Genomic DNA, 27,280 nt, shown 5'->3' on the forward strand with positions numbered 1-27,280 from the left:
AACTGCAATGAAAATATTTATTTGTGGACAGTCAGAGAAGACAACAGACCAGCACAAAACAGACACAGCTACACAGTGCTGAGAGGTGCTCACAAACACGTTGATAGGGGACAAGGGGACAGTACACAGGGCTGGGGGACTGGGGCTGGAGACCACCTGGGCCCAGAGCATGCCTCTCCTGCGCAGCAGGGACTGTGGGGACAACTGTGCTTTGCTCTAAAGGCCAGGGGCCTCCACAGCAGTGTGGTCTCTGGGAAGGACTAGTAGGGTCGGGCCAGCCCCACAGGTGCAGCCCATCCTCCAATTGGTCCAGGTTTGCAACACATGGGCGAAATCCCTCTGCATCAGGATCGGGCAACTATGAAGCTAAGAACATCCGTGATATCGCCCGTGTCTCATCCTTCAAGAGCTCTGTTCATGAAGAGTTCATCTCCATTCACAAAACACTGACATCACACACACACGCACCATCATCCTCCAGAAAATGGTCCTGGCTGTCTCATGGCAATCGCTCAGGCCCGAGCTTTGAGTAGACGCTGCTTTGGCCGTCCTGCTCTGTGGCGTATGAGGGAGAAGGATGTCCTAGGCCTCTGCGTCGTCCTCTACTGTGTCCTGTCACCCTCCTCATGTCAGGCGTGAACCCGGTCCGCAGTGACAGTGTAGCTCAGAGGCTTCCAGAGCACCAGCCCAGGTCACACTATGGTTGAAGGCAGCTCTACTTGCCTGTCTGGGGGACTGCCTAGCCCTGTAAGGCAGGCAGTGAGGTGCAGACATGGTTTTACCCAACACCTCAGCCTGCCTTCATGGGGCCTGCTGGCCTATAGGATGGACAGTGAGGTATGGCCAAGGTTATACCCAAGGCCTTCTGGAAGCTTCCAGCCATGGAAGGCTCTCTCCTGTTTCCACCCATCTGTAGCTTCAGGACAGAGGCAGCTCTAGCTGGCTATTCAAGAGCTGACAGGGACAGGGTGGGGTTCCCATGGCAACAGGGAGACCTTTCCACCTGGAATGTGTATCCTATTGCACAAAGACCAGAACCTGCCTGACAGTGAGCCAGGGGAAGGAGTGAGGAGATGCTGGCACAGGCAGAGCCCAGCCACAGGCAGGGAAGGCAATACGTGGGAGATGAAGACTCCTTCTCTGGGGACATTCTCTGCCTGGCTCAATAGTGGGGAATCTTAAAACTGTTTATTCCACTAGGAATTTTAAAAGACAAGAAAAACAATTTAGCTATAGTCTTGTATGTGCTTAAAAGAGTCTTACTACATAGCATAGACTGATTTTTAAAGTTGTTATTCAGCTTCAGCCTCTATGGTACCAGACTGCAGGTGCACACCATCATATCAGGCAAAAAAAAAAAAAAAAAATCCATGAATACAAGTTCTATATACTGTTAAATTTTAAATTTAAATTTACTCATTAGATTCTAGTTTTAAGCAAATAAACCCTCTAGGGTGCAGGAATGGGAAAATGACATATAAAACATTATATTAATCATTGCATGTAAAATGTCTGCAACAAGAATAATTCAGTCAACAAGGAAACACACAGTGCAAAATGCACACAGTGCAAAACCGTCAATTCTGGCCATGCTGACCAAGTAATGGCTTCTGGGGATGTCCCAGGCAGGACTGGGGACACATTGAGCTGCCAGTTATTGTGAGGTGTTGCACAATGCCAAGTCTGAGGCCTAACAAAGATTTACACAAGAAGGAAAAAAACAAAAACAAAAACAAAAAAAACCACCAACCAAATCTCCTGATAGGATGACTGCTGTTTAATCAGCTGGTACCAAGATGCCTGGGCTTCTGACACTGCTCTGGCTCCACTGCGCCCCCTGTTGGTGAACGCTGAGAGTGCAACTGGAGGCAGAAACAGGACTGGAACTGGCCAACCATATGCAGCTGTCACAGAATGTGTGAAAATGCAACAGGTCTGACACATGCATGTCCAGCTGCACCTCCACCCCAGGGCATGTCTCCATCATTCAGGGGGTCGGGGAGTGTCATTCATTCAGACCTGGTGGACCAGGTTCATGTCTTCCTAGCTCAATGGTGTCCATACAGAGCCTACAGATTTGTTGTAACCTCACACAGAACTGCCCCTTGGGGGCAGGGACACCCTTTCTTAGCACTCACTGGTGGGTCCTGTGGTCAACATCCATCCTTCACATGGATAACAATTTTCAGGACCCTCTCAGTGCAGGTAGCTGCATGAATGACTGGAATAGAGGCACCCCAGTTAGCAGCAATAAAAGAGGGCACTGGGCTGTAGCACCCTCTGGAGGGCACACCAAGGCCTAGGTTCATGCCTGTCCACTCAAAACTCCAGTGCCATCTTTTGGTCCAAGTGTATACCCTGCCCCAGAAGAAAGGCTCATGGAATTCAGTACAAGCAGGTAGGCCCAGCCTGGGGTCACTGGGCACCTAAGAACTATGTAAATGCAGACACATACCCCCCAAGTTAAGTGATTCCCCAAAGAGCAGCAAGAAAGCCAGGAGCTAGGAGACAAAATATATTCACTACTTTTTCCTTCACTTTACAGACAGGGCAAGGCCTGAAGCAATGGGAGCTGGTTACTCTCTATCTAGGAGATGCCCAGCAACACAGAAAAGACCTCAGCGCTGCTCTGGCCAACCTGGCTCCTTCCAGGGGCCCTGCCATCCTCAACAAGGACAGGAGACAGCCTGTGCTGGTCTCAGCTGGTGGTGGTGACAACCTACAGGGAAGGCAGCCTGTGGGGCCCATAACACCTCCTTTCAAATATCCACTTCAGCACAGTGAAGATAAGTGATTTTTCCCACTGAAAAATTGAGCAGCTTTTAAGAAGTGGGTTCTCACAGTTAAAGAAAAGGACATTTTCACAACCATTAACATACTGCAAAAGTAGACAGAGGCCGAGGATTATCTAACAGGAGCAGGCAGAGATGTAAGAAGAATCATACTTGGGAATTCCTTCTTAGTCTGCCAGGAGGTTGAAGGAGAAGTTCTAAGACAGAATCAAATCCCCAACAGGAAGCAGGCAACACTGGGCTTCATGTCCAAACACATTATTTCATCACTGAACTCTGGAGAGTGAAAGTAAAAGCCAATCCTGGTTTGGATACTGGGGGGCCAGGGCCTCTGCTTGCAGGCTGGCAGGGCTGCAGACAGTTCTTTGGAAAGCCTTCTGCCCAGGGCCAGTGCCCGAGCTCAAAGCACTAATGGGTTCCTCTTAGTCACATGCCTTGGACACAGCCTCTGTGCCTGTCCTGTTAGCTCAAAGCTAACAGATAGGACAAGTGAGATGACACCAAAGTCCAGGGTTAGAGGAAGTTCTCAGAAGAGGGATGGGAGGAGGGGGACACACAGAAGTCAGCCAGCTGTTAGCAAGAAAGTGTCCTCCCCACCCCCATCAGCTCTGGGCTAAGACTTCCTGTTGTGGTTCTTCAGACATATAAAATGGCCACACGCAGTTCTACTCTGCCAGAGGGTACTTCCTCATCTCTCCCACACAGGCTGTCCTCAGCCCCATGCCTGCCATTATCCCTTTCTTGTGTGTGAAGCCTGTGCTCAACATGTGGGGTCTTTTTTTAAATTGCTCTCCACTTTCTGTTTTGAGACTGGGTCTCTGCATCCAACCTGAGATCACCCATATGAACACACTGGCTGTCAGGTGAGCCCCGGGGATGCTCTGTCTCCACCTCCCTACTTCCCTGCACAGCCACACTTGGGTGGTGGGGATCGAACTTGTGTCCTCGTGTTTGCTTAGCAAGTACTTTGCCAGCTGGGCCACCTCTCTCAGGTCAGTCTCAACACTGGAAGAGAAAAGGACGTTTTCCCTAGTTGCCGGCAAGGGGTTCTCTGCTCTCTGTGAGGCAGTGGTGGGCTTGTTCTGTCCTAAGCCTGGGGGAACCGAGGCTCATTCTCACCTTTAACCTGCTGCCTTTGCTTTCCTTTTTTGTGGGGTCAGGGGTGCAACATTGGGACCAGGCTTGGACACATGGCAAGCAGAGAGCTAGCTAATGTTGGCCTGGGGTACTGATGGTCAAAATAACATTTAAAGTTACATTGTGCGCGTGTGTGTCAGTGAGAGAAAGAAACAGAGAGAGAGAGAGAGAGAGAGAGACAGAGAGAGAGAGAGAGAGAGACAGAGAGAGAGAGAGAGAGAGAGAGAGAGAGAGAGAGAGAGAGACCAGTTTTCTGCTTCCTTCAAAGTTGTAAATAGCTTAACAGGCACCTCCGACTATGGGCTGGTTCAGGTGACATGGGCCAGCATCTCTCCTATCTGGGGAATTTTAATGGGGTGACAGGCTGTGGCACTCAGAGGTCCATGGAGGCACTATGCTTCTGGGAGAGAGGGAGGCAGGATCTATTCTCCACCTCTTTCAGCCTCCCAGTTCTCCTTAGGGTTCTCAGAGGATACACATCTCAAGGATTGAGGAGCAGGGAGATGGGTGTGGGTAGAGAGATCGTGAGTGAAAAGCCCAAACTCACAGACATGACTAGGGACCTTAAGCTCTGGGAAGCAGAGCCAGGAAATTCACCCTTGAGCAGTATAGGCAAAGGGACATATCACAGTCTCCAGCTGGGGTGTAAGGGACACCCCTGCATGCACAATGCCAATATGATCTGTAGAGACCTTCCAAGAAGGCAGACAGCTAACTGGCTTCACGTAAGGGCCTCTTGCTCCTCAAAATAAAGTGGGCACAGAATACAGAAAAGGGGGTGGAGGAGGAGAGAAACCAGTACTTAAGTATGCCACCAGGGGGCAGGAGGCATCTCTGCCTCTCCTTCCCTGTCTGTCCAAACCCCTGTGCAGCAATGTCCAGTCCAGCAGCATGTGGCAGGTCCACGGCCAGCAGACAGCCCTGCAGGCCTGGGTGAGCACTCACACAAGCCCAGTGTGGACAACTTCCCTGAACTCCCAAGCTGCCCTGCGCTCAGCAGCCCAACACCATGTTGGTCAGTTTCCTAGAATTTGCTCCCAAGTGACAGGAGAACCTGCAGAGGCCCAGGTGGCTGCAGATGCTCTGGAATGTTCTGCTTCCTTACAAGGTTCCTGTCAGTGACCACATGCTTGTGAGCCTACCCAGCCATGAGAATAGGAAACCTTTCCACACAGTCCAACAGCTGCATATATCTGACATTCGAGATGTCACCCAAAGAGCAGCAGAGACACACAGAAACTCTAATGCAGGAACAAGGGAAGGACGAAAATGGCAATGAAGATATTTGGCGGATTCTTCAGATGCCAACGGTTAAGACCTAACCCGGTTTTAAAGACACAGGGAGCAGAGTCTATACACAATCAGGGGTTGTGTAGACACATGGGACAATGGCAGCTAGTGGCCAACAGAAAGAAAGATCCAGAGGCAGCAGGCAGGCCTCCCCCACCTACCTTCCACATACCTATGAGGCAACAGGAGGCAGTCAGAGGCCCAGAGCCTTTGGGGAAGGGGCCATGGGTCTGAATCACATATTTCTACAACGGCTTTGTCATTTTTTAAAAAAAAATAGCACAATGGCACATTTTCACGATAGAGACTGGCTGAGACCCGACCCTCAGGAAGGAACACAATGTCAAGTTTCAGTCACGGCTCTAAGGCAGACGTTACAGCTTTTCACAGGGATGGAGACAGACACCTCAGCTCGCTGCGTGTCAGGGCGAGCGTGCATGACCCTCACAGCACCGTGGCCTGCACGACGATCTCGGGGTCCTCGATGTCCTTTTTGCTCTGGACCATCCTCAGCTCCAGCTGAGCCGGGCTGGGCTTCTGTCCTTCTCCTGCTTCAGCTGCAGAACACAGGGAAGATCAGAGCAGGTTGCATGGAACCTGAGCCATCCTTCCTCTTCCCACAGTTCTGAGTTCCTGCTTCAGGAAGGGCTCCACACTGCCCCCTGCTGCCTCACTTCTAACAGGCAGCAGGAGGCAGAGGCTGGGAGGCAGAGCTCCCCCTCCCTCTTGCCCACCTCTAGGCAGGGACTACCCCCAAGGAAGGCAGAGCACTGGCAGGTACCTTTTGCACACCGGATGGTCCTCTGCAGGACGTGCTGCATGGCAGACACTGTTTTCTCACAGGCCACCTGTGGAGAGGACAGAGGCTGTGGCCTACCTGCTGAGCATCTCAGTTGCCAGGGAGCTGGCCTCACTGTCCCTCACACCCACACTGGACACCACTGGGCTCTTACTGGCCTGACTGCAGGATAGCCCCCACTCAGATGCTTCTGCATCAGGCTGTACCTGGAGGGTCCCCATAACACATGCTAGAGGCTAGGCCCTCTACCTGGGGTGCTATTGGAGGGATGACAGCTTCTGGAGGTGGGGCCTGATGGGAGGTCTTTGCTTCCTGGATCCCACCATGATGCATAGCTACAGGTCTCAAAGCAACAAGGCAAGCTCATATGGGGCAGACATTTCTGAGACCTTTCCTCTTTATAAAGAATCTCAGGTATTTTGTTACAGCAGTGGAGAGAGAGCCAGGCAGGTACTGTATGCTAATTAACTACTTCCCTGTGGACTGAGATGCATCATTGGATGGGTCATCGTTGATCTTGGGACTTGTCAATTTTGGGCACACCTGGCACACAGCAGGCGCTTAACTACAATTCCTGGGATTAATTAGTTTTAGACTGTAAAAAGGAAAGAGCTCTGGCCCACCCTGCGCTCATGGCCTGAGGCCTGGGGGGACTCTGCTAATACCCAGACACTCGAGTTCCCTGACAGGGATTGGAAGAGCCAGGGTTGGACTTTAGAGCCCCACAGTGAGGCTTCTCTGGATGAGAGCTGCCAAACTTCTGCTGCTCTGTACAAAGGAACCCCGACTGCTGCCAATTAAACAGGGCAAGTCTGGCTTGCCCTGAGGGAGGCAGGAGGCAGAGAGCCACTACAGGGAAAAGGGAGTGAGCATGCTAGGCTTAAATTCGGGGTTTTCAAAGGACTCCACACTTGAGAGCCTGTCTCCCTCTCCATCATAAAGACAAGGAGTCAGAGCTGTGGTCAGACCTGGGTAGGAGGGTGTTGGGACAGACCAGGGAACTCACTTCAGGTCCTCACATCTAACTGCCTCCTCTAGGAGACTGCTGATCCTCTCTTCCCCCTCCCAGTCTAACGGAAGGGCAGCCCTCACCCAGCTATGCAACCATGTCCTTCACAGTGAGGGACATCAAGGCTGTGGGTAGCCATCTGCAGTGCTTGGACAGTCCAGTGTCAGTGTAGGGACTGTTCCAACTTTGCATGCTTTTTGTATTTGCTATGCTCGGATGGAACCCAGGCTTTGTGTGTGCATGGTAACTGCTCCACTGAGCCATGAGCCCAGCCCTTGTGACTCTGCCTTCAACAGCACTGGAGGGGGACATACTTGCTTTGAGCTGCTGTGGAGGAAGGGAAGGGACCTGCTGCTTGGTCACATCCTGCAGCATTTCTGCTCACAGGCCAGGAGATCTCAGATGGAAGGACACAGCCTTAAGGAAACGCCTCTGCCCTTCTGAGGTGCACACTGAACTGCATACCATACAAGAAAAGCACCAGCATGATCCCCGCAAAACAGCTCGGTCCCACCTGGGATTGATATGGCTGGGGTGGACCCCTGGCACTAACTTTGTCTTACCTTCACACAAGAATGTGTGGTATGACCACACAAGAGATGGTCATACAGACAACCATTTAAAGACCCAATTCCAGGACAGGATTGAGGGGGGAAAGGACTACCTCAGTGTGGATTTTCAGCTCACTACCCTTTTCCCCCACGTCACTGTTAAGTGAGTGTGGCACTGGCTATATACATTGCATGAAACAATCCAGACTGGACTACACATTGGAAATTTTGTGGTGTGGATACTGGAAATATGGGTTCTTACACACACACACACACACACACACAGAGAGAGAGAGAGAGAGAGAGAGAGAGAGAGAGAGAGAGAGAGAGAGAGAGAGAGACTATAAGAATATGTTTTCAGTTTAATCCCAGATATGGAATATGGGTTGCTTCAGATGGTCTGCAGCAGGTGATTATGATTTGCCCCAAGCTCTAGCAGAGACATGCTTTTGCCAGCTGCAGATGGTTTCTGTGATTGTATGCCATTTCGAATTCTGGGAACTTTTCAGAAGGTATGAAAATGCTAGGGACCCAAGAGGCAAATTCGTGATTAGTGGATCACAAGGATTCTTTATGGCTTGTTAGTGGTTGTGCTCAGAAAAGAAAAAAGAAATTAGATTTCAAGATCTCTCTCTAACCTCAATCCATTCTCTCCTCTCCAATGTTAGAGGGTAAAACCAGGGGGATAAAGAGTACAATAAAGAAGACCCCCACAAAGTAGCAAAGACAAGCTAGAGAAGTCAACAAGGAGGTACCTGAAAGGCTCCATGGACCCAGGAAGTGAACGGTGGTTTCTGTCTTTTAATTACTTTTTACACTCTGAGGGTAAAAACCCAGGTTGAAGGCATGCACTGGACCTACACCCTGAGCTCCCTGTATTCCAACTTTATAATCCAAGCCCCTGAGGTTCCATGACATCACTTCCCAAAAATGGGATGCATGGCAAGAGACTGACAGGGTGGCTTCTGGGCCCATGGTCAGCGGTACCCTCCCACAGACACTTCAGGCCCAGGCCCCACTAACCTGCTCATCTGTCTGAAGTACAGTACACTATCTCCACACCAGGAGAGCAGAGGGAATTGTGGGGAGGAGCAACAGGTACAACTGACCTTGAGATTGTCTGGGTGCTTGTGTGTCCACGCCAGAAGCATGGCGGCGAAGAGGTCCCCGGTGCCCACAAAGACAGCGTCCACCTTGTGCATCTCCAGCCTGATACGCTGGGTCACCGTGGAGCCATCTGGCTTCCCTGGGGAAGGACATAAGCCAGGTCACTGAGTCTGAGACTTCTCAGCCAGACAAGGGTCACCCCTACAGTAAGAACCTGTCAGCCCACTTGTCCCCACTTCTCTGAGGTAACAGGAAGGTCAGCACTGCCCATCCTTCAGAAGGTCACATACAGGTGGTGTGGCATCTTTCAGTAGCTCTGGGACTCCATGTGACAGGACTGTCATTACCAACCCCCACTGCCTCCACTGTCCCAAGGGGAGTGAAACACTGGTCCCTAGAAGATGACACCAGCACAGTGGTACACACTCAGTGTGCCAGGGACTGCCTGAATGCACTAGTGTGTGTGTTCACGCATGTGTGCAATGCAGTAACATTCAGACACACATCCCTACACCCTTCTGCATCCAGAATGCTCACTGGAGCAATGGGTGTGAACTTGGGGATCCTGTCAGCCTGTGGCTCAGCTCTGTGCATTGTAACACTGTTCAAACAATTCACTCAGGTGCTGCTTGTATAAGCAATCACCACAGCCCAACAGATATCTTCACCCTCTGACCACTTGGGCTGCAGAAGCCAGACACAGCTGGCCTCTGGAATAGGCCACAGGATGGTAGCTCAGGAGACATGAGAACTTGCTAATTCAAGCACTGCATGGATACCTGAGCATCCAGTGACTGAGGGGTGGGAGAGTCTGTCATGTCCCCAGTACCCCATCCAGCCCCATCTGGCTCCACAGAGGCCTATCTTGAGCCTGTCTTTGGTCTGCCTGACTCTCCTGAGGGGCAAAAGGAACTCCCCCCCCCCGCCCCTTGCTGACCAAGCATGAGCTTCTCTCTACTGAGCCCCAAGCATCCTCTGACGCCTGAATGCCATGAGCTACATAGACCAATGGGCCCAGGAGCACAAGAGCAGATGGGACAGGCACTTACTCATCCTCTGGCTGCCCAGCGCGATCAGGTAGTCGTTGCCCTGTGGGGAGGGCAGGTCAGAGCTGGTGATGACCACAGTGTCAGGACCCATACAGTGCAGCAAGTCCATCACCTGCGGGCAGCAAAGGAGAGTGTCAGCACATCCACACACCGTGGCTCTTCCTGATGGTCAAGCTTCCCAAGAGACAGGAAGACAGGCCCTGGTAGGCCACTGTCCTCTCTACAAGTAGAGACTGAGCAGCCAGGCATGCCCAGAATGCTTGATGGGCTTCCAGAGAACCTGGAACGTTGCAGACACAAAGCCAAGCCAGGCCACAGCCACCTTCAGCCATACCACTGAGAGTCAAGAGTGGAGAATGAGGAAGCTTGGGGAACGCACCAGAGTCCCAGCATGAACTTGGTATGTAGACCAGGCTGGTCCTAAACTCAAAGAGATTTCACTGCACCTTTCTTTTAAGTACTGTGAGCTAGGACACCTGGCTAAAACTGGTTTAAACCTGACAGATGCAGTGTGAACTTAGGCACCTCCCACTCACAGAAGACCACAAACTTCTATACCTTACAAACTGTAGTGTCTAAGGACACAGAGTTGACAGAGTGGCCACACTGGTGTGTGGAGCTGCTCACACTGAAGCTACCCATCATGGGGTTGGAGAGATGGAGCAGCACTTAAGAGCACTACCTGCCTTGCAGAGGCCTCAGGGTTAGTTACTAACACCAACATGGTGGCTCACAACTGTCCTTAACTCTAGTGCCAAGGGATCTGATACCCTCTTCTGCCTCTGAGGATACAAGACACACATGGTACACACACATACAGGAAAACACTCACACTTAAGCTACAGATAGGTAAGTCCCAGATAGGTAGCTCCCAGGCCAAGTGAGGAGCTGTCACCACACGTTCCTGGGTGGCTCTTTCCTGGCAGCTGCTTGTTTCTGGGTAGGATGGTGTGGACTGAAGGTAACCAGAACAGTGTTGGAACATGATGGTGACTCAGGTGGCTGGCACACTGTGGGCTGTGCAGCTCAATTAATGAGATTATGTTTGGAGCTCACACAGTCCCTGGCAAACAGCAGACACTCACTACACACACACACACACACACACACACACAGTGATTGCTCTGGGATGATTTGTGAAAAAAGTGTAAGCTGAGGCCACAGCTGAGTGGGCAGCAGAGTCAGAATCTTAGAAGGATGACTTCTGTCCTATAAAGCATGGTGACAGTAGGCTGAGTCACTAGGCAGCTGAGGCCATGAGTCAATATCACACAGCAGAAGAAGCTGGAGGTGAAAGGCAGGACCTCTGGGGCCACAGAGGGGGTATACCCTGCCTGCCCCTGCAGGTTGGACTTTCAGACCCCAGAGCTGTAAGAGTACTCTGCTATGGCAGCGGCAGGTCGCAGACATATGGTGGACTGAGAGTAGAGCTGACAGAGGTATCAGTCAGTGACAAGTTGTTTTTATCACACCCGGGGTCAGAGGTCAGTATCCCTCAGATGCTCATCCCTTCCTGAAGACAGGGTCTGTCTCCTTCCCGTGAGTAGGGCTGTGTGCGAAGCTCTCCTTACCTCGAATGCTTCTTCCTGGCTGTGGATCTTTCTGCCACTCAGCAACCTGGAACCCAGACGGGAGGGGTGAGCCAGACTCTACAGTACAGCCATGCTGAAGCCTGACCTACATCCCCACAGGGAGCCATCACAGTACCTACTGGCCATGAGAACCAGGTGAGCCCTGAAGGTAAGAGCTGGGAATGTCAAGGTTAAAGTATGTGATAGGAAAATTGTATACATGGTAAGATTCCAGACTGTGTTGAACCCTATAGAGGACTGTAGTTAGGAACAGTACCTACAACCCACACAGCTCCTGCAGGTAACCAATATCCGAGGGTCAGAATGACCAGCACTCCCCACCTGCCTGCCTTGGCCTGCAGGTTTTTGGTTTTGTGTTTTTGGAAGCTGGCTCTTTAGCAAATCAGGGTCATGTGTGCTGAGCTCTGAGAGACCTGGGGCCCGCAGCTCCACCTGAGAATCCCAGCCACATCAGCCCTCAGCTGGACATGGATGACCTCCTCTTTCCCTCCTTGGAGCATCTCACCAGCAGGGAGCAACTCTGGGCCAACAGATCATGGACCAAGAATGAGAGGGAAAGAGTGCATGCCATTCCCGACAGGCAGTGGACCCAGTGCAGGGTCAGGGTCCAGGTTTACAGGCAAGGGTGACATGATCAGTCTAGTGCAGGCCAGGCTTTCTAAGGGCCACCTAGGGGCATGAGGGGCAGATGTGGGGTTGCCAGGGCACATGTGACATATGCAGGGCTCCCGGGCATCTGGTCCTTCTGGCCATGTGGTTACTTACTCAGCCTCAAACTGGTTGGGAGTGATGATGTCTGCCACCGGAACCACTTTGTCCCTGTACACGGGAAGCAGGTCCTGGGGCACATACTGGAGAGCACAGGAGACAAAGGAGGAGGCTCACTCACATGGAAGGAGACCAGCGGGACAATCGCAAAGCCCAAATCCCGAGGGGACACCTGACATTGCCACCATGAGGAAATACACAACTCAGGACCCGCAGGCCCGAGTCCGGGGTGACAGGGACAGAGAAGGGTGTCACCAAGGAAGAGAAGGGCCTGGGGCAAAAGGGGAGGGCCTCAGCTCACCAGAACCAAGAAGGGAGGAAGGGAGACAGGGAGCTAAACCCAGGACAGCACAGAATGACTTAGGCAACAACAGGCCCTCAGGCTCTGCCAGCTGGGACCAGGGCCCACCTAGCTCTGGTAGCCTGAGTTCTGGGGTGTCTCATCCCCATGGAAGACATGCCTGTGACCCAACCCACTCCTGGTCATCTCATTGTTGATTTAAGTTATTAGTGAAAAATTCCACAAAACAGTACCTCTTCCCCACCCAAGCCCCATTTGGGTTCTTACTCTGTAGCCCAGGCTGGCCTAGAACTCACAGCAATCCTGTTTCCTTTCCAAGTCCTGATAAGATCACATCTTTATGCTGAAGATGGACCCAGGGCCCTCTGCTTGTCGTGCAAGCATTGTCTCTACCTCCAAGTTCCTTTTTTAAAAATTTGGATTCAGGCTGGCCTCAATCCTGCCCCAGCCCCCAAGTAGCTAGGATTACAGATGCCCACTGTCTGGTTCCTGACACCCAAGTCCTACATGATTTGGAAATAACTGCTCCCATGATGCTTTGCAGCGCTGGTGTGTGGTCCAGGGTTCCAATCTCTGCCTTTCCACTTAACCTGGAGGCCCAGGGTCCGACCCAGATGGACGCCTGCAGACTGGCCCAAACTCAATAGATTGAGCCACCCACCCAACACAACCCCTAGCCTCTGGTCTGAACTTTCCATTAAGTTCTTAGATAATTGTGTTTGGTGGCTGGTGCACATCTCAGTGGCAGAGTATGTGGCTAGTATGTGAGAGGCCCTGAGTTTGGGCCCCATGATGCCTCCTCTGGACAGAGGAGTACTGTCCTACAGTCAAGGGTAAAAGGCTAACCCCCCCTCCCTGCTAGAGCCTTCAATCAAGCTTTCAGAGAAAACCACCCACAACAGGAGAAACTTGTAGGACATTCGCTTCAGTGTCCACACATGGAAGCTTACTAAACAGCTTGCCCACTGCTGACAGACCGCCTATGGCTGCCGTGGGACACATGGGTAGCCTATGCAGGCACAGATGGTACACTCCTACCACACTGGTTTACCCAGGAAGGGGACCCTCACTTGGTGACAGATGACAGACCACAGATAAACAGCGGTGTGAGTCCACTACTCACCATGGAGCCTTCCCCGTTCCACTTGTCTCCCATCACAGGGTCACACACTGCAGGGACAGAACATCTGGTCAGCAGCTGCTATGGCTCAGGGTCTCAGGGTGTAATCCAGGATAGCCCTAGACCCTCCAGGATAGCCCTAGACCCATAGTCTTCCTGCCTCAGCCTCCCATGTAACTGAGAATACAGGCATGCCCATCTGGTAGCCTGGATAATACCCCCATGCTATGCAGACAAACTAGATATGATGTCCCCACCTTGTCACCACCCACCACAACAGTTTACCCTGCCTGGGCTATCAACCCAACCTCAACCTTTAAGATTAGAGCCTTTAGTCCCAGCACTTGGGAGGCAGAGGCAGGCAGATTTCTGAGTTCAAGGCCAGCCTGTTCTACAGAGTGAGTTGGGAGACAGCCAGGGCTACATAGAGAAACCCTGTCTCAAAAAAAAAAAATTAGATCTCTTGACTCTTGGGCACCCCAAGGCCTTCATCCATAATTATCCCCTCCCTTCTCATACCTTCCATGTGAAACGGCACCCCAAGGCCTTCATCCATAATTATCCCCTCCCTTCTCATACCTTCCATGTGAAACAATAGGTAGTGTCACCCTGACACACTTCCTGAAAAACAATCCTCCTGATGGCTAGCCCACAGGCTTCTCCCTAGAGGTCTCATGAGTCAAATAAGAGGTAAGCAGGAAGAGGGGTGGCCCAAAGATAGGAGGCAGACTGTTCCCCTCTCCACTAGGAGCAGCGTAACGGGGTCCACTAACCATACACGAGTCGAGAGTTCTGTTGCTTCAGCTCCTGCACAATGTCCACTACCATGGCCAGGAAGGATGTGTCTCTCGTGTAACCTTTGGAGGAAAAGAATGCAAATTTATCCACTCAAAACAGGGCACAGTGACACCAGACCATCTCCTGTCATGAATACCATCACATGAAGCATGCATCTGCATAGGGACAGGCCAGATGCTGCATCTAGGTGATACAGTATGTTCCCAGGTCTGTACCCGTGCAGGGGAAGACAGGAGGATCCCAGAAGTATGCGAGGTGCATCGATGGATGGGAGGATAGATAACTGTCAAGTAATGGGCTTCCAAAAAATGTTTATTTTATATGTGTGTGTGTGCCTGACTGTATGTCTATACACCACGTGTGGGCATGTGCCCTCAGAAGTAAGGAGATGGTGTCAGAACTCCTGGGGCTGGGAACTGACCCTGGGTCCTCTTCAAGAGTGGTAAGTGCTCTTAACCACTGAGCCATCTCCCTAGCTCCCGTGTCTCTCTAAACGTTTTTATTGTGAGGTTGGTGAGTTGGCTCTGTGGTCAAGAGCTGTTCTGCCACAAGTCCTAAGTTCAGTTCCCAGGATCTACACGACAGATCCCAGCTGTCTACAACTGTAGACCCACCAGATCCAATGCCATCTTCCAGTGTGCACAAAACATCTCCATACATTAAAAATACACAGCTAAATATAAATTATCGGAGGCAGGGTCTCACTCCGAAGCTCTGCCTCATCTAGAACTCACTGTGTAGACCAGGCTGCTGCCATAGACTAACTCAGAGTGCTGGGATTTTAGGTGTGTGCCACAGTATCCAGACAAAACAGGGCAGATAACGATTTACAGAAAGCTAAGACTGACCCAGTGGGGATGCCTGCTGTGAAATCTAAAATCCAAAATCAATCCCTGCAACCAACATGGTGGAGAGACCTCCACACCCATGTTGTGGCACCATGTGTGCAACTGTCATACAACTGACATACACATGCACACGTGTGTACATAAACACACAGCATAATAGATTAATAGGTTGTAAAATAAATACAACCAGAAACATAACAGATGACTTCTGGGTAGCATTATTTCACCCTCAAACTGGGGTGGAGTGTGGGAAGGGGGAGATGAAGAACTGCTAACAGCTCATGAAGGCGCTGGTGCCAAGACAACCCAAGAAAGAGGCAGGAATGAAAGAGGATGCTGCTAAGGTGTGTTAGTGCCTAGGGTACACTATTACCTTCCAGAAGGAAGGCAGGAACCCGGGAAGAGCCCAGCAAGGGGAATCTGGGCCTATCCCTGTCACCAGCAGGATGGGAACCCTGCCCCAGGACCTTCAGGACGCTCACCAGTGAGCACGTAGTCATACTTGTTGACACCGTTCACCTTGAGGCCTTCATACAGATCATGCAGTTCCTGGGATTTCAGCACCTGCCCCTTCCAATGGGCATAGCCTGCAGGAAGAAAACACGCTAAGTGTGGATGAGGGGAGCCCAGGCTTCTCTGGTGGCCATCTCAGCTGATGACAGCCAGATCCCCTCCTTGAGGAGACCCAGTGAGCTGGTCTTCTAAGGGGTGGCCTTGACCTCAGACTGGATACTCTGGGCCCAGTGCCTCAGTAGGATCCTAACAGCCAAACCAACGCTGATTCTACACTGTGGGGGCTGAACACTGGTCTGTACCCTCCCAAGCCTGGTTCCTATCAAATCAGTCCGGGACAGTAGAGACCCAGTGTCCCAGGAGATGGGACAGGGATAGGAAGTCATGGGCACACAATTCGTTATTTCTCTATTCAACACATCTCAGGGCAGCCCACACGGTCCCTACCCATGAGCCCAGTTTGGTTCCCAGTCTCCTCTTAATGTGTTTCTAGCCAAAGGTAAGCTGCTGGGTCACAGTCACCTGACACCCCTGGCAGGTAAGGGCTCACCCTGTCCCCTCCCACTCTTTCTCTCTCTCCCACAAATTAAATCCCTGCCAAAACATGTCATGGGTCAAATCTACCAAGAGACAAGCATGAACAAGAAGAAACGGGTCTGGCCAAGATATACAACCTGCCCTTCTGCTTGATGTGGCCCAGGACCCCAGGTCTCTAGGACCCTTCTTGAGATGGAGAACACCTGGGCACCCACTCTACAGAAATATAGATGCCATGTGGGGCCAACCACTGATACCCTGAATATCACCAAAGCATCTCCGGCCTTCCGGGTACACACACAGCCCCTCTAAGGTACCCAGGTGTTTCCAGTGCCCATGGAGCACCAACTGGAGCACAGCATGACCATGATCCCTCATGTCATGGCAGTGATCCCACCCAGAATGATGGTGATCCCACACAGCATGCACTTAGAACTAAATTCACCCCCACTGCTCAACATCCAAGCCATCTCATTTAAACACACATAACAGTGCTCAAAGCAGCAGTAAGAGCCCATGGGGGCCACACAGTTCACTGGAGGCCCTGGGCCATCTGGGACTTCAAAGGCACAGGCACCAGTACTGAGCAGCCAGCGACCATGGAGGCCCACTCTCAGCTCCTGAGGCTCCCATCTTCCCTCCCTGTCTAAAACCCATTACACTCAGAAGTGTGCTAAATCCTCTGAGACTTTACATCCAGCTGGGCTGCTCTGGGACACTTTGAGCTCCCAAAGTCCCCTTTGTGCTCAGAACAATGTCAGGACAGGCACTATTAAACACCAGAGTGGCTTTGTTCTCTTGCCAGCACAGAGAACAGGAGAGCTACACTCACCATGGACTCCAGAGGCCACAGGTCAGGGCTGTGGGGAGCTCATACTTGTACCAAACAATTCAAGTGGCTTCTGAGTACAGTTCCCTTTAGCAATAAGCAGTGCTGTCTTTGGGTTCCCAGAACACACACACACACACACACACACACACACACACACACACACACTTCCCCTGGTGCTGGTGCTGAGTCTAGACCCACATGGGGCTCTCCCATGCACAAGGTTTTGCAGTGGAAAAGCACACAAGCATGCAGGTCACCAGCTGACTACAGCAGGACACAGTGGCACACGCTGAGACTTACCTGTTCAGCTTCCCTGCCACAGCAGGTGCCATGACTGCCAGGTTAGCACAGGAGGAAGCTGAGGCAAAGAGAGGTTTCCCATCTGCCAGCTCCAGAACAGTGGGCATGCAAATCAGCATGGTGTGAGGGTATGCCCTGCACAGAGTGGTCCTTCTGGGACCCATCCCCCAACCCCCACCCTCCTCAAAGAGTAGCAACTTCCCCCCCCCCCAGGGCCAGGTTACAGGCCATGTTCAGGTCTGCCATGGTGACCACCTTGAAGTCCTACCTGTGTGGTTTGAAAACTGCACAGAGTTCACGGCATCAACCTCAAATCCCAAAACCTGCAGGACAAGAAGAAGAGTGTGACAGTGTCCTTTGTGACCCCCTAAAACCCAGAGCACAGGTCCCCTCCATGACTAGAGTCCCAACTTGAAGAGGGTAACAAGGAGACCAGCCAGGGGGTAGAGACCCCCAGGCAGGAGGGCCACAGGGTAGGAACCTGCCCAAGCCTACCAGATGTTTGCATTTCAGGGCCACACATGCCTGAACTTGGGTCTCCTTTGTTCAGTAACTCAGGAAAATTGCCCGAAAGGCCAGGGCGGAGACAGCCCCTCCCCCTTGCTTGGGTGCACTGAAGGATTCATGGAGCACCCCAGGGGGCTCACTGGTGGTCAAAGAACCTCCCTGTGTCCCCTCCCCTCCACAAGCATCTGTTTGTCCAGATTAGGAAACAAAGCCATGTTAGTCTCCAACTCACCCCTGATGGTATGAGAGCCAGACCCAGCTGGGCAGGTCAACTTAAGCAGTCTCACCACACCACAAACTCCAAGAGCTAGCAAACTCTTCCTCCTTCCTTGTCAACCAGAGAAAGAGCGTCTCACGTCAGGGCTGAAGTCCCCAAGAACAACCTCATTGAGCAGCTTGCTGCTCTGAATGGCCTCTCATAAGGCTTATGGCAGTCTTCCAGAAGGGACACGTGGGCCTCCTGAGACACTGTGGGCAGAGGCTGAGTCCCCGTGTGGTCAGCTCTTCATCCTCAGCACCCAGCTGCTCACTAAACCAAGTTGAAGTTGTGGACCTCAGAGTCTACCTGAAGTCATCACTGAATGTAAAAGCTTTTTATTTTAAAATAAGAGTCCAGGCTGGTGCATTTGTACAGTCAATCAAGGGCTTTTATGTGAGCAAGGGGACCTGATTCAATCCCCTCAACACACATTAAGAAGTCCTAGTTTGTGGTCCATGGTGCCACATACATGCCCTTAATCCCAACCTCTGGGAGGCAGAGGAAGGCAGACCTCTGAGTTCGAGGCCAGCCTGGTCTACCAAGAGAGTTCTGGGATAGCCAGGGCTACACAGAGAAACCCTGTCTTGTAAAACACAAAACAAACAAGCCTAGTGTGGCAGTGTTGGCCCACAATTCCAGTTGCTGGGAAGGATTCCTGGGGCTCTGTTGCCAGCCAGCCTAGCCTAACTGGTGAACTTCAGGCTAGTTATATGGACCCTATCTCAAAAAAAAAAAAAAAAAAAAAAAAAGGGAGGGGATTGTGAAGAGGGTTCAGCAGTTAGGGATGCTCGGAGACCAGAGTTTAGATTCCAGCACCCATTGTAAGCCGGGTGTCCTGTACACATTTGTAACCAGATCCACCTTCTTGGGGGATTGAGCCAGGGTTGCTGGGGTTTGCTGGCTTCCAGCCTGTCTGAGAAAACGTGTGTCCCAGGTTCAGGGAGACCCTGACTCTTCTAGAGTCTGGCAGCACACACAGGTGAGTGAGTGTGCACTCACAGACATGGCCACACACTCAGACACCAGTAAGTAAACCAATCCTTTTACAAAGAGCTGGAGAGTTGTACTCAGCATTGATCTCTGGGTCCTCCTCATGCACATGGGAACCAACACAAATAGAGACAGACAGAAGTGAAAGGGGCAAAATATGCTGTCTAGATGGCCCAGACAAACCAGAAGCCACTTTCAAGCATGCCCCGAATGACGCAGAGCCGGTTTCCTCCTGTTGCCCCTTCCAGTTCTGTCTCCTCACACTTAGCAGCTTTGGGGTGGTCTGCTCCCCAGACGACCTCCCTTTCTCTCTCAGTCCCCCAGATATACCATTCCCCATTCATGAGGTGGCCATCCCTAGAAACAGAGTTCCCCTTAGTCTGGGCGCCCATCCCCCAAGGCAAGCCTCACGAAAAAATGCCAGGCCAGGACCACTGAACAAGACCCCAAGGAAACACACCCCATAATGCAGATACCACCAATAGAAAGAAGGGCCAGAAAGAGGGTCTGCCAGGGTGTGGAAGCCAGGGGCCCAGGATGAGGAGGAACTGGCCCAGTGTACAGACAGGACCCAGAGTCTAGAGGGACAGAGGTCAAGAGTATGAAAGCCTCAGAAGACCTTTGCCAGAATCCATTGTAAACAGAGAGCTGAGGACAACCCCCCCCCCAGAACTCCAGGACACCCAAACAAAGGAGCCCTGTGAATCTGACCATTGAGCAGAGGGGAGAGACGGCAGTGACCATGGAGTGGCAGAAAAAAAAAAAAAACCAGCTCCCTTCATAGCATGCCTTTAAAACCCCAGACCTGGGGTTGGTGAGATGGTTCAGTGGTTAAGAACACTGGCAGCTCTTCCAGAGGTCCTGAGTTCAATTCCCATCATCCACATAGTGGCTCACAACCAACTACAATGGGGTCTGATGCCCTCTTCTGGCAAGTAAGTGTACATACAGAGCACCCCTATATTTAAACAAGACCCCATAATGGAGATGCCACCAATAGAAGGGCCAGAAAGAGGAAGAAAACACATTAAAAAAAAAAACTAAAACCAGACCAGGGGCTGGAGAGATGGCTCAGTGTTTAAGGGCACTGACTGCTCCTCCAGAGGACCCATTTAAATCCCAGCACGTACATGGCATGTAGCTCACAACTATCCACAACTCTAAGATCTGACACTCCAACATGGACATGCAAGCAAAACACCAATGTCCAAAAAGGAAACACAATAACAACAAACGCAGTACATAGGAAGTGGCCTGGCTCACCTGCAGAATGGCCCCTGAAAAGGGAAGACAGCGTATGGGACAGCAAAATGGGGTACAAAGAATGAGAGCCCAGGAGAGAGAGCGAGTTTGTAAGAGACAAACCCTGGGCAGCACCAGGAGAATGACTGCCCTGGAGGGGAAAGGGGTGGGGTTCTGGGTGCTGGCAACAGGCCACAGAGTGGTGGTGTTTGCTTTGCGCTAAGCCACTAAGCTCAAGTGCTTATGGTTTCCATCCAGAAACTCATCCTTGACTTAAGCCAGCATTACCACTAGAGCAACGTGACAGAAATTAGCAGTGGTTTTAATCCAGAAATGTAAAAATGGCACTTTGCAGATTCGCTCGCCTATCTATTCCAGACTTCTGTGCACCAATATAACTTCCAGTGTCTCAAATCCCTTAAAATTCTAATTAACTGTGATGGGCCAGGCTGGAAGCGGCGATGACACACGTCCTGGAAACCCCTGCCAAGCTATCTCCTGCCCCGCTGCTTCTGCATGTGTTGATAATTAATCCTTTGGAGCAGGCGCAGGAATCTGAGAAAGAACTGGTTATTTTCTGCTTCCAAATGATGGCTGAGCAACCATGGGAGCATTTTCATTTCAAATATGACTGTCAAAAGTGGTGTACTAATCAGTATCTCATTTCAACATTTCCAGAATCCACCTCCCAGTGTGCATACGCAAGGCTCAGCCATCCTCAGCTGAGAAGGCAAGGACAGGCAGGGGCCTGGCTTCAGGCAGGGACTCTTCCTCTCTGAGCAAGTCCATCTTCTGGGAGGCTATGGCTGTGACTCCAGAGCTCACTTCCCAAAGTAGTGGCTCTTGGCTGAGTACTTCCAACAGGACAGCGGAGGACCGAAGGGTGGAAGTCAGGGTGTCTCTGTCCACTGGCCCACTGGTTGACTCTTCCGTAGAAGCAGTCAAAGCAGCCTGGTACATCACAATTGATTAGAATGTATATATATACATTATATATATATACATTCTAATATATATATATATATAATATATATATCCTATATCCTAATATATGATATATATAATATATATCCTATATCCTAATAGATGATATATATAATATATATCCTATATCCTAATAGATGATATATATTCTAATCAACTGTATATCATATCATATACATATATTGTGGTTAGTTGTTTTGAGATAGGATTTCTCTTTGTAGCCCAGGCTGGCCCAAAACTCAGAGATCTGTCTGCCTTTGCCTCAATACTTCAAAACCTGATGGGATTTAGGGGACTCTAGCTTCTTTCACACCCTCATGGATTCAGATCCCATTCATGAGCCTCCAACGGCAAACTCACATCCACTAGAGAAGACATGACTGTCTCAGCCAAGAGGTACACTAGAAAAAGGGCCAGTGGAGACCCAACTCTAGCATATGTAGGGGTCTGGCTGACCACGTAAGCAGTGGGAGACACACTGGCACTGAGAGGCAGCTGTGCTGAGAACCACATCTGGTTGAGGTGCTGCTTGGGTGTGCCTCTGAGTGTCCAGCAGGAGGCAGGACTTCCAGACCTGCCTATGGATGAGTCTGAGCAAACTGGACTGCATTACTCTGTGGAGAAGCTTCAAACTGTCCCCGGAGATAAAGCATCCCACCATAGCCTGTTATACTTCCTCTCTCCCTCTGTCAGGGCCATCAACGTCCGGAGGAGTGCAAAAAGCACCCAGGAAAGTGAAAGTCAAAACACAAGGGAAGCTTTGCCTTTCCTGCTTCCTGTTGCCCACCACTCCCAGACCAGGCTCCTCCCCCTAGCCCTCTTGCAACCCTCAGGCCACGCCCTTCCACTCCAGCAGTGACGTGTCCAGTGCTGGGGTGGCTACAGTGGGCGGGTGATGCACATCCAGGAGCCCCTTGCCCGCCCCCACTGCTGCATCACCAAGCCTCCAGCAAAGAGGCACAGGCAGCCTGAAGCCTCGCACACAGACGTGGCTCACTTAGAGGAACAGCTCAGCTAATCTCTCCCAAGGGAGGCGGAGCTGCTCAGCACAGCAGGAGCAGGGTGAGCTCCAGAATATTCCAGTGTGGTTCTTACTCACACACAGGACAGAGAGGAGGGGGGCGGGCTGAGCCTCACAGGTGTTTCCAGCCCTGGACAACCAGTCCCAGGCTGATGCTTAAGCCTCTCACAGATGGGAATCAGCAAGCAGGCTGGGCAAGCATCTTGTGACTGCTGTCACCCTGAGCATTCTAACAGTCAAAAGTCACACATCCCTTCCTGCCTCCCACCACTGCTCACTGATCAGCCTCCCGACTCAGGCAAGCCACGCCCTCTGCTGTCCGTGCTGAACTGCTTCCAGACAGCTAGTATCACACACAGCATCTCCCTTCCTACCCAGCTCACTCCAGGTCCTGCATCCACCCCAACCTGGCTCACAGCACTGGCTGCCAGGATTACAGTGCTAGGCAGGCATAGCCAGGGACCATGTGTAGCTGCTGGGGTCTGCCTGTGTTGGGTTTGCACAGTGAAGAAGCCCTAAGGGCAGTGGGCTGTGCTGAGCTCACTGCTATAGCCTTAGGCCGACCTTGTCAGTGTGTGAGCCTGCCAGGTCACTCTGAGACTGGATAACCCAAATATACATTCTGGATGGTCACCGAGAAGCAAGAGGGACAGGAGATATCCCATTACCTCGTCTTCCAGCTGGCCAGTTCTCACATCTGGCTCAGACAGCTGGGAGTGGCTGAGCTTCCAGAGGACTGACTGCCAAAACAGCAATCCTGACCCCATATGAGTTGCAAAATGTGGCCTTAGTTCACCCTAGAGGCCACTGCCTCAGAGCTCTGCCCCTGCTCTGGTCTAGGGTCACTCTACCATAGGGCGTCCTGCACTGTCCCCAGAATGAACTCCCTTCATGTCCCAGAGTGAGTGGGGATAGGTTGGCTCTCACCCATGGGACCTCACAGCCACTGGGTGGGCCAAGCCTCAGGGCTGTCCTCAGTTAAGCTATGCAAGAGACTGCTTTTCCTGGAGACAGGGTAAGCCAGGGCAGGAGAGGCATCTCCAGATGACTCCTCTGTCACAGCCACATGGCTCAGAAGACCACAGCCATATGCAGAGCTTGGGGACCTGAGTCCCTGCCACTTCCTTTCCTTTACAAAGGGACATCTAGACATCAAATCTGCAGCCTTTCTCTAGACCTTAAAACTTGGCCATTTTCAGATTGCTCTGAAGGCAGGGTACAGTCATCTCTGAAGGCAGATGGAATAGAAACACGAACCACACATACATATAAAAGGGGTGGGATGTGCTGGAGAGTTGGCTCAGTGGTTAAGAGCACTTGTTATTCTTGCAAAGGACCTCCTGGCATCCACATGGAGGCTCCCCACTTCCTCAGGTACTGTGCAAGCTCATGACAGATAAACATTCAGGCAAAGCACTCATACACACAAATCAAGAGAGAAAGAGAGAGAGAGAGAGAGAGAGAGAGAGAGAGAGAGAGAGAGAGAGAGAGAGACATGATGGGAAATCAATGTGCCAGGAAGGCTCAGCAGATACACGCAGGACTCAGGAAGCCCACAGCACATGCATGTGCATTCCTGTGCATGCTCACACATGTGAGGACATGCTCACACATGCTCACACACCCTTAAGCTATTGAAGCTTGCCTCTTGCAGGAGGAAGTGGATAGAAGGTATACCTGGGGACAGGGGGATGTATTTATGTAAGAAATGCCCTGGGCTCTGTCCCCAGTAACATTTAACAAGGAAGCCAAGCATGGTGGCACACATCATTAATCCCCACACCTTTGGTCAGCCAGGCATACAAGAGGAGACATTGTTTTAAAAGGGAGGGAAGAGAGGACTAAGGGCAGAGGCTCAGTGTTAGTTAACACTCCCAGGGCCCTGGGCTCAGTCCTCAGAACTACAGACAACTAGGAAGCAAGACAAGGTGGTGCCCAGCAGATGGGAGGAGGCAACAAGAGACACTGGATTTCACCCTTGTCTTCCCTGCCCACCCTACAGGCTAGAGCCACACCAGCAGGAAATCCCCTCTTCCCAGGCACTCCCCTGAGGCAGAGCTGAGTGAGAAGGGGTTAGGGCAGGAGACCAGGAGCCTGTCCCCACTGTCCCTTTACCCTCTCCCTGCTCTGCAAATCTTGAATTATTCCACCTGGTAGCCACCTCCTGTGGCTCTGGTCACATGACACCCTTGGCCACTATAGCCTGGCCTGGGGCCAAGAAGCAGAAATGAAAACAGGGCAAGGTTCTGCTGCCTCCTTGGGGGTCTGTTTTTCCCAGGTGCCTGTGGGAGACTGGAAGGGTGAGCCCAGGAGACTCTGCAGGGAGCACTGGGGAGCCAGGGCTGATGGTCCAGGTGTGTGAGTCTGTGACACATGGCAGAAGCTAGAGAGTCCTCCCCAGCCACAGGCATAAGGCAGGCCCAGCAAGAGGGACTCTGGAAGTCCCAGTACCAGTTAATCTAGAGCTTGGTACGGGTCTGCAGGGGAGGTCCAGAAACATCCCCAGCTAGTCCTCTGGTGTGAATAGACAGCCACCTGATGGTGTGACCAGTGGGCACCTGGGTCAGTCTCAAGTCGGCCTCCTCTGCCAGGAGGCCTTCCAGGATTAGCAGTGGGACAAAGTTCAGGGACCCAGCCCAAGACTACCTTCTCCCTCTCTAGCTCTGCCTCCAATATTCAGTAATGTGAATGAGATTCCCCACTCCAGGTTGTCCAGTAAGAATATACACACCCTGCCTCCAGTGAGCACAGCTCCGGACTTGGGGGGTGTTCCTCTTGAAACAGCCGCTCAAAGACTGGACAGTGCTGGCCCCAGGCTACCACAGCCTCTGCCAGCGCCAGCCCCATTGTGCTCCCTGAGGCTTTTTATATTAGAGTGTCCTTCTCCATTTCTGTTTCCCCCTCCCTATCCAGGGCCCTGCAGGTGTGGTGAGTAGCAGAGTCCCACATGGACCAGTATGGAGTCCCAGGTCCTTAAGCACCACCTCTAGAGGTGAAAGCTAAGAAGAGCTCCCTTCATTTGTATTTGGAACCCCATAAATTCAACCTAAATAAGGACACTGAGTCCTTGGTGTAGTCTAGAGGACAGAGGCCAGGGGACCCAGGCACAGTGTGCTAGGTGGAGGAAGAGAACCAGCAAGTGGAAGAAGAGGCAAGCAATGCCAGATACAGGGCCTCACAGGCCTGCACACCTCTGCCCAAGGTGAAGAGACTGAAGCTCAGAGAGCAATGGTTAAAAGCATGAAGCACGGGCTAGAGAGATGGCTCAGCAGTTAAGAGCACTGACTACTCTTCCAGAGGTCCTGAGTTCAATTCCCAGCAACCACATGGTGGCTCACAACCCTCTGTAATGGGATCTGATGCCCTCTTCTGGTGTTTGAAGACAACTACAATGTACTCATACACATAACATATATATAACAAGGAAAAAGCATGAAGCACCAGAGTGGTGCATTCTGGGTACAACAAGAATGGGTACACTAGACAGTGTGGGTGAACCTCTGCTTATCAACCAATAGGGGCTCAAACACTCAGCAACAGCCCTTGCCTACAGACGTTGATCTCCTATGTAGTACAATAACAATCATTTGCTCTATTTTTTTCTGGCAAGCATGACAGATTCAGGACAGCCCTCCATTGTCCTTAGATGCCATTCTGGCCACCTGTCTTCCTTCCAGATCCTTCCTGCATGTCCATGGTAGCCAGCTGTTCCACCCTAATATCTCCCAAGAGTCACTATAGTGGCTGGACAGGAGTGGAACGGGGAGCGGGGACCTGCCACCTTGCTAAGTAACCAGACAAAAAGGTACATTGCAGGAGGCCACCACCTGGATGCCCAGGCCAGCCCAACCTTCCTGCTGAACCAGCCAGGCAAGGAATCGCCCGTCAGCCTGACATTGCCTCTGGCCCCCATTCTAACTAATGCCCACTGCACCCGGGTTCCCTCCAAGGGCAACCAACCGGTCACAAGCAGGAAGCACTCACTACCTGCTAGAAATGATCAGAGACAGCCTCATCCGTTACACACCTCACAGGAGAGAGGCTCTGGGAAGACGACAAGGCTACAGCCCTTCTAACAGGTTGTTTCCAAAGCCAAACTCAGCAAACTGTGCTGTCTCTTAGGAACAGAAGCAAGCGTGCGGTAGGCGCAGGGCGGTTCAAGCCCCATCTCAGCGGATGACAGACCACCCAAAGAGTGTTTCGGACCCAAGCGTGGCCCAGCCTCCTCCTTGATCCAAGTTCACAGAATGGGTAGGGGCACAATATAGATTTCAACAGAGAGCGAGAAACCACTAACCAATACGTCTACCAAGAGGCTCTTCGCGCTCCCGCAGGGAAGGATTCTCACAGCTCTGCATTTCAACGCCTCGGGGGAAACCCCCCCCCCGCCCACCGTTGGCCAGGCAGCCGGAAGCAACAGGGACCCTCAGGGGCTACCTTGTGCGCCACAGCCCGGCAGGGGGCTTCGTGCCACCTGCACCACCCCACTGTAAGCTCCCCAGGGTACTCCACGCCCCCGGCATGCGTGCGCCAGGATCTGTCCACAGCGCGCCCAGCGCGCGATGGGGATCCAAGGCTGGATGTATGGGGCCAAGGTCATTAGTCGAAGAAGGCCACCCAGCGAACCCGCAGACTCGCAAGCGAGAAGCCCGACCGGGTTACATAAGGAGTGGAGCGCATACCTGCAGAGGGAACATGGCCGCTCTGTTGCCCACGTAGCCGCGGACAACATGGCTCTGGATGGAGAGCACCCGGCATTCGCTCTCCATGCTGGGAAGCTTGTAGTGGCGCGTGGTCCAGACGGTGTCACGGGCTGGGGCTGCTCAGGCCGCTCGCTCGATCTCTGCTCCGAGTGCTTTAAGTACGCGCAGGCGCTGGGTTTGGTCGCGCTGCCCGCCTCCTCTGACCTCAACAGGCCGGCTGCTAACCCGCGA

At 51.9% G+C, this 27,280-nt stretch overlaps 1 protein-coding gene across 1 annotated transcript; it reads right to left on the reverse strand.

Moving 5' to 3' along the window:
* Positions 1–3: 3 nt before the first annotated feature.
* LOC117724398 (pyridoxal kinase) lies at positions 4–27,280 on the reverse strand. Its single transcript, XM_034524175.2, has 11 exons — positions 27,029–27,280; positions 17,612–17,666; positions 15,644–15,748; positions 14,289–14,372; positions 13,519–13,565; positions 12,092–12,177; positions 11,306–11,351; positions 9,735–9,846; positions 8,688–8,824; positions 6,001–6,067; positions 4–5,776 (listed from the first exon to the last, which is right to left on the reverse strand). Exons 1-11 carry the CDS (start codon positions 27,113–27,115, stop codon positions 5,664–5,666), a joined length of 939 nt encoding a protein of 312 aa, XP_034380066.1. The 5' UTR covers positions 27,116–27,280; the 3' UTR covers positions 4–5,663.

Source organism: Arvicanthis niloticus, chromosome 20 (assembly GCF_011762505.2).
Source record: "Arvicanthis niloticus isolate mArvNil1 chromosome 20, mArvNil1.pat.X, whole genome shotgun sequence".
NCBI lineage: Eukaryota > Metazoa > Chordata > Mammalia > Rodentia > Muridae > Arvicanthis > Arvicanthis niloticus.

Excerpts from the sequence above, each read along its gene's own strand:
- LOC117724398 (XM_034524175.2), bottom strand. The coding sequence starts at position 27,115 with ATGGAGAGCGAATGCCGGGTGCTCTCCATCCAGAGCCATGTTGTCCGC. Across the intron at positions 14,373-15,643 it reads GTATGACTACGTGCTCACTG|GTTACACGAGAGACACATCC; the intron begins GTGAGCGTCCTG and ends TTTCCTCCAAAG. Across the intron at positions 9,847-11,305 it reads GCCAGGAAGAAGCATTCGAG|GTGATGGACTTGCTGCACTG; the intron begins GTAAGGAGAGCT and ends TGCTGCCCGCAG.